The sequence below is a fragment of the Thermobia domestica genome, chromosome 8, assembly GCF_964235325.1.
Source record: "Thermobia domestica chromosome 8, izTheDome1.hap1.1, whole genome shotgun sequence".
NCBI lineage: Eukaryota > Metazoa > Arthropoda > Insecta > Zygentoma > Lepismatidae > Thermobia > Thermobia domestica.
The window spans coordinates 183,069,866-183,084,288 of record NC_137461.1 but is presented as its reverse complement, the minus strand read 5'-3'; the positions used below and the strand labels follow the sequence as shown (position 1 = coordinate 183,084,288).

General features: G+C 36.3%; 1 protein-coding gene across 6 annotated transcripts in view; it reads left to right on the top strand.

Annotated features, from left to right (window-relative positions):
• Positions 1 to 14,423, top strand: part of LOC145693363 (juvenile hormone esterase-like) — a 1,331,986-nt gene that overhangs the window by 244,988 nt on the left and 1,072,575 nt on the right. For 5 of the 6 annotated variants that reach the window (XM_081769289.1, XM_081769291.1, XM_081769290.1 and 2 more), the window contains exon 2: positions 125 to 370. The exons of the other annotated variant lie outside the window; for it this stretch is intronic. In XM_081769289.1, the coding sequence (XP_081625415.1) occupies positions 173 to 370 (198 nt within the window). In that variant the 5' untranslated portion in view covers positions 125 to 172. The remainder of the gene's footprint in view (positions 1 to 124; positions 371 to 14,423) is intronic. 6 annotated transcript variants of the gene reach the window in all.

The following is a 14,423-nucleotide window of genomic DNA, read 5'->3' as shown; positions in this document are numbered from 1 at the left end:
CAAGAAAATTGAAGTATAACATAGTTGTATCTCAATAAGTAGTTAGAGGGAATGTCTATTAATATAATAGTACTACTATCCTCTCCTGATGTGACTGCTTCTCATTAATATGTTATTATTTTAGAGTCCAGGCTGAATGGTTTACGTCATCCTGCTTTAATGTTTATGAGAAATGTTGCTGGCGGGACTCGCTGAACTGTTTGGTATCTTCGTGTCAGTGATAGCCCAAGATTGGCCATATATAATCCAAATTCCTAATCTTGGAGCTGTTCGAGGCAAAACATCTATAACTTCAAGGAAACATCGTACTGTTTATGAGTTCAGGGGAATTCCATATGCTAAATCTCCTACAGGACCAAGAAGATTTCAGGTAAAACTTTAAATATTATATTAAGAGAATGTAAGATGTGATTTTGTTTCGCAACGAGTATACTACATTTACACGTAATATGTTCGTCACTGTTAAGAGAAAACAAACAACAATAGCTACAATTAGTGCTTAATGTTTTTCTTACACCTTACATAAATTAATAACAAAACACTATTCTGCCAGATCCGAAATTATCAACTCGATCAGATTGACAACGAACGACATGTATTTTAACGACATAAAAATTCTCTCAATTTTCTCCAAAAATAAACGTAATAACTCACCTTCAAGTTTAAACAGTATTATGGTTCGATTTCAGTATATCCATGTTTGGTAAGAGGATAGATGAATAACAGATACGGGGTTCGATCCCGTATCTCACCGTTCCCTATCACATTCAGTGAAATTATATTGAAACTCTACTAAACCATTACGGTGTTGAGTTAGCTCGATTCCTTGGAATGTTTCAAAAGTATCGAGCGATTAGAACAACAAAAGTAGGCAGGATCGATATACGGTATCTTGCCAGAATTGAGGCAACTACCTCCATAGTTCGTCAGGGACTATGGGCAGAAGTCGTAGTGTGATCACTATTTTAGTAAATAGTACCTGAAAACCTTATAAAGACATTATTTAGAAAAAGATAAACTAATAGTAGAAATTTGAAATTATCAAACCAAATGACACCGTTACGTATTGTTCACTATAAAAAATTATATATATATATATATATCGGGTGGGTGTGCAAAACATGTTAAGTCCAAAATGGTCAAAAATGAGCTTTTCACGCTATCTGAATAAGAAAATTTTTCTCTACAATTGAGTATGCTCGGCTAAGTCCTATCAGGTTTTTCAAAGGTGTTTCACAAGTGGACTTAACATGTTTTTCCCAACTTTGTTCATTCATATATGAGTGTGAAGAGAAAGGTAAGTCCTCTAAAATGTGACTTAACATGTTCTGCACTGCACTTAATTGTTGAAAACATTTCCATCGTGTGAATGAAACAAATGCAAGCAATAAAGTTATGTGAAATATGTTAAAAAGAAACGAGCTTGTAAATTATTTGCTTAGTTACTATTGGAATTATTTTGGTTTTCATATTATTCAGAGGTTAAGTAGTATTTGTGTGAAACAAATACAATCATTTTACTCTGTTTCTATTTTCGATCTCTATTTGAATATTTTTATGAACAACATAAATGCGCAACAATAGAAGTAGATCCGGACTTTGATGGGAATGATTCTGCATCCGAATTAACAGAATCCGAAACAGAAGAGAAGCTTAAAAGTCATAGGACGAGACGCAAGAAACAGACTGGTAAGAGAAAAGTAATGAAAGAAGATAGTAGTGAGAGAGGGGAAAAACATCTATTACTGTGCTCGGCCAGTGTACAGATCTGCACAATTTATCAGAGAAACCAGGAACATCTGACATCGAACGCAAGGTACCTGTGGAAGATAGGTCCCGTGAAAATAGAGGACGGAAGGAATCACGAGGTTTGAAAGGCGATACACGAAAAATTCGTGAAACGAGAAAATGTCTCAGAAATACAGGTCAATCATATGTTACTTCGAAAGGGAAATGCGTTCTAGCTCGTATATTTCAGCTTTCCGGAGAGTGTAGAAAAAAATGTAAAATGTTGTGTTCAGAAGAAGTGTTTAGAAATATATTTGACAATTACTAGGCTCTTGGTGATTATAATCGAAGAGTTATGTATATCTCTAGTTTGCTGAATATTGCTAATAAGCAGAGAACCAGAATCAGACAGACAGATTTTGAAAAGCAGTACTATCGCCAAGTGACAGTTTTGTATCACATAGAAGTGTCGGGTAAAAGACATGAAGTGTGTAAAAGTTGCTTCCTGTGTATTTTTGGTAAAAGCAAAAGCTTCATAGAGTCTGTAATTCAAAAGAAGCGTGCTTCTCTCTCCAGTGTTATAGACATTAGTAGCCGAGGAACCCACAAACCTTCCAACACCAAGTCTGAAAATAAACTGGAAGAGGTTCGCAAACACATTCAATCAGTTCTCTCATATGAAAGTCATAATTACCGACGAGACTCCAGGTCTCATAACGCAGCGTTGAAATTGATAGTATTTCCTGCTAGAATTGACCTCGAAGGTCATATATTTTTGACTTTTAGGGTACAATAATAACTGAAAATAGCTAAACTCTATGTCAGTGGTTGGAATGCAGGATTTGCTCCTAAGCACGTGTAAAATATCTTCTGTGGACTGGAATGGCATGCTAAGATATTTTGTAAATTTATTACATTCCATTACATTCTTGTAAATTCAAAACTAAGCAAAATTCTGGTGTTTGGCTTGCGGACTATTAGAAGTGGCGACAAAAACGAGCTGTCACTGGTTTCTTTAAAATATTTGCTTCCAATATCTGCTTAATTTGCAGATCAATTTGCGGTCTCACCGCCAAAGGAATAGGAGGTGACCTCTGATGAAAAAAAAGCTCCTTTGTCTATCCTTATTTTATGAACATAGCCACCAAAATATCCTATGTCTGTCGTTGAATATGAAAAGACATCCCTGTACTTAAAAAGCAAATTATGTACAGCCTTTTTCTGTTCATCTGATAGGTCCGAGTTTATGTCAAATAATTTAATATCAAAAAGTGATTTAGTTTTGTCTAATGTATCCTGTATTTCCTGTTCAGACCTATAAAATGTTTCGTCAGTTTGTTCGTCTAACTGCTGATGTCCCTGTATATCGACTTCTTGCAAATCCTCCTCAACATATGCGATCGGTATATTTTTCGCTATCGTTATTGGCCTGTTGGTTGGATTAGATATTAACAGTGTGAAATTGTTTCTAGGTACTTTAGTAGGTAAAATCTGCAATCCGTATTTATCTAATAAATTCTCTAGTGGAGAAACAATGAAATACTCCGTATCCATTTTCGATTCTTGATATTAATAAAAAGAAAGAAATGTGTCCTAACAGGGATAGTAACTTTGCGAGTGGTAAATACATCAGCCAACGTATGTTGTTTTATTGAATAAATCGCACATGAAGATAATTCTTCCTGAGCATTTACTTCGGTTGGATACGGCGGTGGCCGTGGCTTCCTGTATACAGATAATGCAGGCCCGTGCTAGGATGCTAAGGAGGGCGGTGGACAAGTCTACCAAAAGGGCGCCCACAGAAAGGTGAATACATACATACATACACACACACACACACACATATATATATATATATATATATATATATATATATATATATATATATATATATATATATATATATATATATATATATATATATATATATATGTGTGTGTGTGTGTGTGTGTGTTTGTGTGTTTGAAAACAACACAGAAAACATTTGGGAGGTGATTCCTGACAACAAGATAAGACAAAAAGAATAGACCAATTTCGGTGAACAAATGCTTCCTTTCGGAGTTATAGGCTGCTGAAAACATGAAAAAAAAAAAAAAGAACTTGAATGGTTTAGCTCCAAAACTATGAGACCTACCGTAGTCGGGTCAAGACTTCAGTTAGGAACTAATATGTGTCCTACCCAAAAATAAATGTTTCAGAAACCTAAGGTACTCAAGCAACAAATTTTATATAGGGAGTTTGGCTACGGGCATTTAATTGGAAGTACTCACCAACTACTTCTACAAAAACTGTTGCGAAAGTACCGCAGGATTCTGAAACTTGGATATTTGGATAGGGCACATACTAGTTCCTAACTGAAGTCTTGACCCGACTACGTTAGGTCCCATAGTTTTGGAGCTATGGGCTTTCAAAATTCACTTTTTCATGTTATTGGCAGCCTATAACTGCGAAAGGAAGCATTAGTGCACCCAGGTTAATCTATACTTTTTGTTTTATCTTGATGTCAGGAATCACCTCTCAAACATTCTAGGTGTTGTTTTGAAACACCCTGTATATATAGTAACTAAATTAATATACATATATAGTAACTTAATTAATATAGGAAACGTCGGGAGGTGATTCCTGGTACCGAGGATGAAACAAAAAGTATAGATCAACCTGGGTGTAGAAATCCCTCTGAGCCTTGACCACCCGAAAATTTCCGAGAAAATGCAAAAGCAGCCATACTCGAAAACAAAATGTCGGATCGAAATTGTGAAAAAAGAGAATGTCCATTATTTTTAGTCGTAGATTCCATTAGTGTACAATCAGATGTAGTGCAATGGTGACGCAAGGGCGACTCCCAAAGAAACTGGAGTATTCCTTCGAGTATTTTATCAAACGTTGAATGAGGAAAACGAACTGCAATCAGGTACAAGTTTTCAACAATCAAAATTAATAGAACATCTTCCAAGTTAGAAGGAAACTTCGATTTCAAAAGACAGAGGAATATACATGTGTGATTGATCTCTTTGTCTCAATACAGAATAAACTCTCGGGAGAAGAATTTAAGTGAAGTCTTTAACGTATCACAGGTGAATCTTCTAGGCTAATGTAATGGATGTCAAATGAACGGCTTTCTGTCCAAGTTACGAGTGTGTGAAAATCGAAAAAATAACTTTGAACCTGATTTGGTTTATAACGACAGGCAGGCGGAAAAGATCATGTATGATGAACGAGAGTACAAGTGATTCTACACATGATGACAGTGATTTCCACAAATTATGTGAATACAATTTGAACAAAGGTAAGCTGCATTAAAAGGTTTCCTCGTCGTAATGGGTAACTCCGTGGAAGATTATAATTTCGAGCACAGAAGCAATGAAACTCGACGAACCTGTTGCGCCTGTTGCACAATGATACAAAGAAATACGAACTACCGATTTAATGTTTCGTACAAAGTAGGATAACTGTGAAAACCTCAGAAGTATCTTGTACAATATTTGTGCAATGCAGTATGTGTACACGAGACAGCTGTGAAGAATAACAGTCACTGTCTAATATTGTCAACCGTTGGCCGCTTTGGAAAAATGACATCGGCGAAGCAAATTTTTCCGCGTGCCGTCAAACACACCTGAAATTTCGGGGATGATTGTCGCAGCTATGTTAACTCGAGCAACAAGTTCTTAGGCTGTCGTGGCTGGTGTTTCATAACCCCCCAAATAAGAAATCAAGGGGCGTGAGGTAGGGTGAACGAGGTGGTCATAACACAGGCCAATCTCTCAAAATCCAACCATATGGGAATGTTTCATGTAGCTAGGTCTGCATATTCCTGTCAAAATGTGCTGGTGCACAGTCATGCTGGGATTACATCTGCTGTCTTAAGTTCAAGGGCACATGTTCTAACCATTTTGGGAGAACATTACTTAAAAATAAAAGATACGTACTCCTAAACAGATAAGCCGGTAATAAATAAGGTCCTACCACAAAATTATCCACCATACCGCACCTGCGCTCACACTAAATCTCTCTGCTGATCGTTCACTAGAGTTGCATGTGGATTTTTACTCCCTACACATGGCTACTGCTAGTTTCAGAACGATCTCTAATCATTCCCAGTACGCTGTCTTCAAATTCAACTGTCCACATAGTGCGATTTCTTCCGATTTCAAGTAGGGGAAATTGAAGAGACCCTATGTGCCAATGGCGAATATGGAGGCGTGGAAAAAATAGGACAGTTACTCTCTTTTGAGGGCGACGGTCACAATATAAACGCGTCGCCTCTGGGCTATTTCTCCTTGCATCTCCATAAGCGAGGTGTATATCTGCCTGCTTGTGGACAGGATAATTTACCATCGCGCAGACACGTACAGATTAATATAATCAATAGAGCAACCCAAAAACATAAAAAGCGTAAAAAGCATTATAGCAATTTAGACATATGGTTGGTACCTTGAACATGGTTGTGGTTGTCTAAGGGGCCGAAAGAAACTAATTTTAAAAGCATAATAAAGCATAGTTTTAGAAAATAAAGCATAAAGCATAATTTAAAATATATAGCATAATTCTTGGAAAATTTTATTTAACTGCAAGTTTAACATGTACTATATTAATATTTTTTAACCAATATTTACAATGCAAAATCATTGACAACATAAAAATGCAACAATGAAAAGCTTATTTTAATTTCTGTAACTTTTGTGTAATCCTTTGATGTGGAGAAAAGAAAAATGAATAGTACACAAGAACTCCACACTATATTGTTATGTGTACCTCTTGAACTTGAGCACTTTCTGTAGTTTTTGGTGACATCTTTTACTTTCCCTTTCTGTGTGTGTATGTATCTCTAAGGCGCACACAAGTGTTAAAAAAACTGACTCGAATAAAGCATACCTCTTTACAGTGCATTAAGTAGAAAGTTCATTAAATATGAAAGAAATTGCTTGCATTAAATATTAATAAATAGATCAAGATATTTAGATTATTTAATGCAGTGGCGGCGTAAGGGGGTTGCGAGCGGTGCCCTCGCCTCGGGCCCCACTGTGTAGGGGCCTCTAACGGTAGGTAATAAATAATTACTAAAGAACCTTGTTAGCATGAGACGCATTAGGGCCGCCAAGTTTCATAATTCACACCTTCCCTAAAAGTAAATGAAATTAATTGTCAATCAATATTACCTCAAATAACGGATGAAACAACAGAAATATGTGTCTAATAAAGCTAATCAATGCTGGACTTCCGTATAAGCTAAACAAGCTACAGCTTCCGGCCTCGCTCTCTTGGGGACCCGCAAAGAAATTTAAAGAAAAAACTGAGTGAAGATTAAAAATAAATAAAATAAAAGTTTCATTATCGTGGAGGCTCTCAAAGAAATTTAAAGGAAAAAGCTCTGAATATAGGTGAAAAATAAAGTAAACGTTTTACGTTCTTGGGGGCCCCAAAAGAAATTTAAAGGAAAAGGCTGAATCTAGGTGAAAAAAAAATACTAAAACAAACTTTTCACTCTCTTGCCCCCCCCCCCTCCAAACAAAATAAAGAAAAAGAGCTTAATGCTGGTGGAAAATAAATAAAATAAAATTTTACTCTCTTGGGGCCCCAAAGAAATTTAAAGGAAAAATGTATGTGGATTAAAATATGAATAAACGTTTCAATCTGTTCAATAACCTCAGAGAAATTTAAAGAAAAAAGCGGTGTGTAGATTAAAATATAATAAAAGAAAGTCATAATATATTGTGTTGTTTACATTTTAACGTCTTATGATGAAAGTAATGGGGCCCCGTCTGCCAGCCTGCTTCCTAAAATATCACTATTTATTTATTTATTAGTTCAAGAGAAGGACAGAAAGGAGGGATGAATGTACATAATGCTCTATTGGGATATTAGCATGATGTTGCTAACTAAAAGCTCTTTGGTGGAGACGCTATAGTCGCTGATTCACTTATTTTCCTTCTGTTTTTTCTTTTGTCCTTTACAAGTTGAATTTTCAGCGAGCGAAATCCTTTTGCTTAATTGGTTTCCCATTTCTGCTCTTGATTTTTGGCTTATTAATTTACATTTCAGCCCAAAAATTTAGAGTGAAAAAAATGTTCAATAAGAAAACAAGTGTTCAAAATTAAAATATTCAGAATACTTCAGCATAATATTTAATTCAACTCCTGATTGTTCTCATGTGGAACAGTTGTGATAAATCATTTGATTTGTTGACATACAGCATGATTCTGTTCAAGTGCCGGAAGCATTTATTGATTTCATCTCTGTCGAAAGATTGCTGAGAGTATTTTTGCTGAAATGCTGAAGAAACTTCAACGTGATAGGCTTGATATTAAGATTGCATAGGCCAGTCATATGAAAATCAGGCTACAATGGCCAGGCAATATTCTGGAGTTCAAACTTTGATAAGGAATATAAGTCCTTTGGCCATTTTCGTTTCTTGTAACAAAAATTAATTGAACCTTGTGGCGTACATGCTGCGCACGTTAACGTTCTGGCGGTCACTTTGTTTGGAGCAATGGAATGTTTGTATTCTTCTTTAGATCTACTCACTGATGGAATATGCTGCAAAAGCAAGTAAAGATTGGTCTGAAACATGAAAGTGACACCAGATGGGGTTCAAAAGCAGAAGCTGAGGAGGTACTTTGTAGTCAGTTGGATGAAGCAATTGATGTGTTGGAAAAACTGTGTGACACTTGGACTGAAACGCTTGATACTAGAGGAGACGCTGGTCTTCTTGCAAGCATCCAGTCATGTAACTTCATTGCTTTATTGTATTTCTGATCTGCAGTTCTTTCATATATTGATTGGATCCAAAATTGCCTTCAATCTCAGGATATGAGTTTCAATCAAACCCTTGTTCAGTTACTGTCTGGTTGACACCATTGATACCTGGAGACTTGAGCTGGCCGAGGAAATCATATCCGCAGCTGATGGAAGATTGCAGAGAATGGAACATAACTCTGGGTACACGCAGCAGGAGGAGATGCATGTCTGGAGAAGAAGCAAAGGATGAACCTCTGACTGCACTGGCCGAAGTGAAGCGCTCTTTCAATGAAATTCTAGATAAGATGAGACAACAAATGTATGACAATTTTACTCAGATGAACGACAGATTTGGATTCCTGTGTTCTATGGCCAATTTTGTGCAGCAGCTAGACGATGAGAGCAAGGAAAGACTAAAAGAATGTTTCTCTGATTTGGCTTTGTTCTACCCGAATGATCTGGATGGCGTAGAATTATTTCAGTATTGTAAGGATATATCCGTTCACTAAGGTGTGCTCAAAAAGCTAAAGAACAACTTGACTTTTCTCCACAATGCATACTGAAATATGTATCTTCAATGGAGCTTGAAGTTTACTAAAGTTTGGCAACCGCTTTTCAGATTTTCATAACACTGCCCGTATCTGTCATATCATGTGAGAGGTCTTTCAGCAAAATGAAATTGATAAAATCATACTTGAGCTCCATAATGAGTCAAGAAAGACTCACGAAACTGGCCATTCTTCCTATCGAAAATGAAATATAGCATCCACTTTGGATTTTGATAATATAGTGGAGACTTTCGCTGCTACCAAAGCAAGAAAGGTATCATTCTGAATGTTTGTGGAACACAGACTAATATGGTAGTGGAACTACTGTCGAAAGTGGTTTCATGTTTCAAATTAAGGTAATAAGAATACAAAAGTAGGGTCACGGCACTATATATCGAACACTTACGGACATTATTATGAATATTTAATCATTATTTTCTATAAATGAGGAACAGGGAACTGTTTGAGCGATAAAACTGTAGAGGTGTTATTTATTTGTTGAAACCAGCCCATTATGACAATTATGATTAACAATTTTGAAATTTAAAGAACAATTAAGTAGCAAAGTTGTATTACTTCTTGTATCGAACGGGTTGTGCTATATATCGATCAATGAGTTTTTAATTATCGAACAGAATATTTTATATATTGAACAGCGGGGTTTAAATCTCGAACAGAATATTTTATTTTTAAACAAGTTCACTTTAAGGATAATATGGATATAGTTTCATTGTAAACACATTGCAATAATTCTAAAATATAAACTAAGATAGCAGACGCAAAGAGAAGTACATGTTAAAATGTTTTAATCTACAAATGTTCTAAGTTTTGTTTCATGTCGTTCCTCTTCAGCACAGAGAGGAGCATCTTACGTTAATCTTTTTTGTTGCCTTTCTTCTTCTTCAGTTCTTCCCGGTATTCCTCGGAAGATATTGCATACATTTTCTTCAGCCGAAATTGATGGGGTTTCTCCGTGGCTTCAGGAAGTTGGAGAAACTCTTTGAAAAATCATCACTACTATTTGAGGAAGGCGAGCATAAAAATCCCGAAGCAATCTCATCTTGATGCAATAATTTTGAGTTGTGAATTTTTACTCTAGTTTTCGAAATGACGGCACCTAGAAGATCCTTCTTGGGTGAAGATGCGTACACATTTAAGCGTTCATTATTCCATGACAGTTCGCCATTATCACTTTATTACTCTTCGTTTTCTTCTTCTAACATTGAATTATTTGTTGTTTACTTTTTAACAGCCAATTTAGTTCCATGTGTCAGATTGTACCGGGTTTTAACACTTTCCAATAAGCATCCAAATCTGAATCACCATCACTCTGTTCCTCTTCGTCACGTCTTAGTTTGTCACGGAACATATTAAGAACTCGAGGTGGCACGAATTCTTCCAAATCATCAAGCACGAACTTCAGTTTCTGATGAGGAGTAGGTAACAGTTGTTGAAAAGACGAAGGGGTGCTCTGCTCACTCTCTTGCTGTGGTTTTCCAGCACATACCGGCAACGCACTTGCTATAGTCCACAGCAGCAGGACTCAATGGATAAAGACCACACTTACGAAATGCGCATCTCACACTTTCTGGTTTGACAGAACCATCCCAAACTTTCTTCAATTGGGTGCAAAATTTACCTTCGTTACCGATGCTCCGAGAGTTTTGATTTTCTCGTCCTAAAGAGCATTCTTGAATGCTCGTTTCAAGGGTCATACGCCTACGTCTGCTGATTGCAAAAGATGAGTGGCGTTGGAGAAAAGACACTACACCAGTATTCGATGATCGTGACAAGATCCACTGACTTGAAGAGATAGATGATTCCTGTGCCCATAAAGAATGAGAATAACAGAAAGTGCGATTTTCTCAGTCTCTAGCCACGGACCAAACCGTTGGTGGTAAGTCAAAAAATGTTGTAGTCTTCATTCAGCCAGTTTCTGTTTTCTCGTAGATCCATAGCTCAGGTATATTATTCTCTATAATTTGTTTAAGTCGTATGTTGCTGTAGATGATCATGGTTTGGGCGCAACGCCCGTCAACACAAAAATTGCCAAGTACTATTATGCCCTCTTTTTCTTTAGATGTTGCTGTAATTTGAAGCTGTTCTCTCACATCAGGATACTTTCCTAAAACCATGTGGAACAGAAAGTTTGTTTCGTCTGCGTTGAGGATCCTTCTTGGGTCTTTCATGATTGCACTTAATCCCTGAGATTCAAGATAGCTCAAAAGTTCAGCAAACCAGCCGCGTATTCTCTCTTCCAAAACCGCAGCCCTACCCTTGCTAATAGTTTTAGCCTTCTTCTGAGACAGGCAAAGATGTCGTCTCATAAAACACCTGAACCAAATTTTCCCTGATCTTCCATGTTTGAACGATGTGCTTCTTCCTAAAGACTATACAATTTCCTGAACAGTGTCCAGTAAATTACTTTTCTCAAACGGAAATCCCCTCGTTGCCATGTTAAGAAATTCCCTCTTCTTCTTGTGGGCTCAGGAACGGCTTCAGGCCAAGAGCAATCTCAGTCTTCTGACGCCCAGATAATTTATCATTTAATGTTGTTATAGGAACCTGAAAGGTTCTCGATGCCTGCCTTCGGGACATCACACCGGACCTCACCTGCTAAACACCTTGTCAAGGCAGATAACGAATACTGGAATGATTTCATTTTATGACAGGTTTGATTCTGATTTTGGTGACACCTTACTTGTTCTGATTCTTAATTTTGCCCATTGTCAAATTCTGAGCAGTAGTTAAAGGTACTCAACAAAAAATGTAAACAATATGATTAATTTCAACTGTGTTTACTAGTCTATATATTGAGGAGAAGAGCCTGAAGTCTGAAATAATGCGATCAGCACGACGTAAGATCTCGATTAGATAACTCTCTGTGTCGAAACATTATTAAAAATGGTAAATCTAAAAATTTCTTTATAACGATTTGAACCCAAGAACTCTCAAATACAAGGTGAATGGCTTACAGTTCAGTGCAAAACTCGGTATTCAGTTCAAAAGAAATCAACAACTTAGTTAAATTTAAATTACCAATAGCCCTTTCAATTAAAATAATGTTCGATACTAAAGAACACTTTACCTTAAAGGAACCTCTTTTATCGAACGGCATTTCGATATTACGAAATGGGTCTCGAATATCGAACATTATTTTCTTTTCCCTTCAAATAAGATGATAGCTGAAAAGTAACATTATAACATACATACATACATATATTGATATTAACACATCGTATTATTAAAAGGATACCTTATAATGACACCATCACACATGGGAAAAAGGATTATTACTGCGGTACTGCACCTTACAAAAAATATAGCAGTTTCTACAATCTCCACCAAAACCACAGACAAGGAAACTTTCCCGCGTTAGCTAATATCGAAACGTATCGACCTATTGATTTTTATAAGGCGAGGTTTGGAAAGGTATGTTCACAAATTTCAGATAGTACGCGAAGTTTTTGGTATTCTTATTTCTTAACGAAATGACCAAGGTGTTCGATATTTAGAGGGCGTTCGATATTTACTGCCATTACCCTACCAAAAGATTAATAAGAAGTCATCAAGATATGCCAATTGACTGGTGATAGGTGTTAATGAAAAGTAGGATGGTATAACCTGTAGTAGAATTCTGTGCTCACATATTTAATCTATAATATATCCCCAATAATTCAATATATTCAGTACTTTTTGTTATAATATATTCTAATACTAAGTATGTTAGTAAGTAGTAGTGGTAGTAAGTAGTAGTGGAAATAGTCAATATAAGTGACAATATAAACATGACTGAATTATTAAATACAAAACAATATAAAACAAGTGTGAAATCTAGAAACAATAGTAAAAAAGACAAGCAGGAGAGAAATATTCTAGTGCTTAACTACTCACTGATAGTTCGGCAAAAGCAGTGGAACTAAATAGATCGTATATTATCACTGGGAAATAAGTGAAGACACGCAGGAGAGAAATCTACTCTAGCCATAATTTACTGATTGTTCGGCAAAGAAAAAAATGTTTAAGTGTCGTGTATGATACTGGAGAGAAACCGAATGTTAAAGTGGGGCTCCCTCGTGGCTAAGCGGTTAGCGTACGCGCTTTGGCGCGGGAGACCCGGGTTGGATTCCCGGAGGGAGCTCATGTGATTCGGATTCCACGTTAATCAGTAGGTCCACGTCTCATATAACCTCACTGCTGAAAGGGACTATAAACTAAAATCAACTCAACCCGAATGTTAAAGTGAATGGGGCTAATTGTAGGAGAAAAATCTAATCAAGTAAAACACATGTAGTGTAAACCCAGACAGATGAGAAACTATGAATAAACTTGACCATATGAGAAACTGAAACAGAAGAAACATAAAATGCGAGAACCGAACAAGAAAATTCTAGAAAACATAGAGCTTACATTTGGAAATAGCATGGATATATTGTTATTTGCAATTTTTTCAATATCAGCTCATTGTGACGTTTTGTACGTAAATTTGTCTCTAAATGTATTATTAGGAGCATTATTTCCACTATTCCATCTAATTACAGAACGCGTTGATACTACGATAGTATAGGTGTAGGATAACTTCTGGATTCTTTGTTGTTACGTTTTATTTGTTCTTAAGATTATTTTATTTCTGTCGTGGGTTGTATTTCCGTTACACTTGCATCCCTATCCTTTTTCAATCGTGTCCTTTGTTTAAAAATAAATGAAAAAAGAAAGAAAATGCAATGATGGTCCAATTTTATTTTTAGAAACCAGCATGAAGGCGGTTCTAAGCGTTAAAAAATAGACAGGGTTGCTGAATGTCACCCCCATTTATTTAATATATCCCAGATTAAGATGATCTAAATATGCGCCCAACGGGAAAGGAGGAGAACTAAACAGAAATAATGATTATGTAAATGTATGTCAAAAATAGAAGTGTATAAATCACGATTGCTAAAATAGAGGCCCCGATCTACTTCACTGGCCCCGGGCCCCAGTTTGTCTTACGCCGCCACTGATTTAATGTATAGTAAATATTATACATTACACTAGTTAACAAATTTAAACTTTTCGTTTGTTACATGAGAAAAATCACCTGATCTTAAAGGAACTTTTTGCGCTGAATTCGAATATGCACTCGGTTTCTCTCCATCACGTACAGTTTTCCCGTAACAGAGGGGTTTTCGGGAAATTCCCTCAAAAATTTCCCTCTTTCAGATATTTTATTCCCCTAGCTCCTGTCCCCTTACATATAGTAACATAGAAATTATACCTAAGTATACCTTAATTTATATTTAATAAACCCTAAAAGTTTCGTAAAAATCGCTTTGTTCTTTCTAGAGAAATAAATATATTTGTATGTATACTGTGTGCACTGTTTATTGCACCTGATAGTAATGCTTTCAGATCTCCTGAGTTGGGGTAAAAACG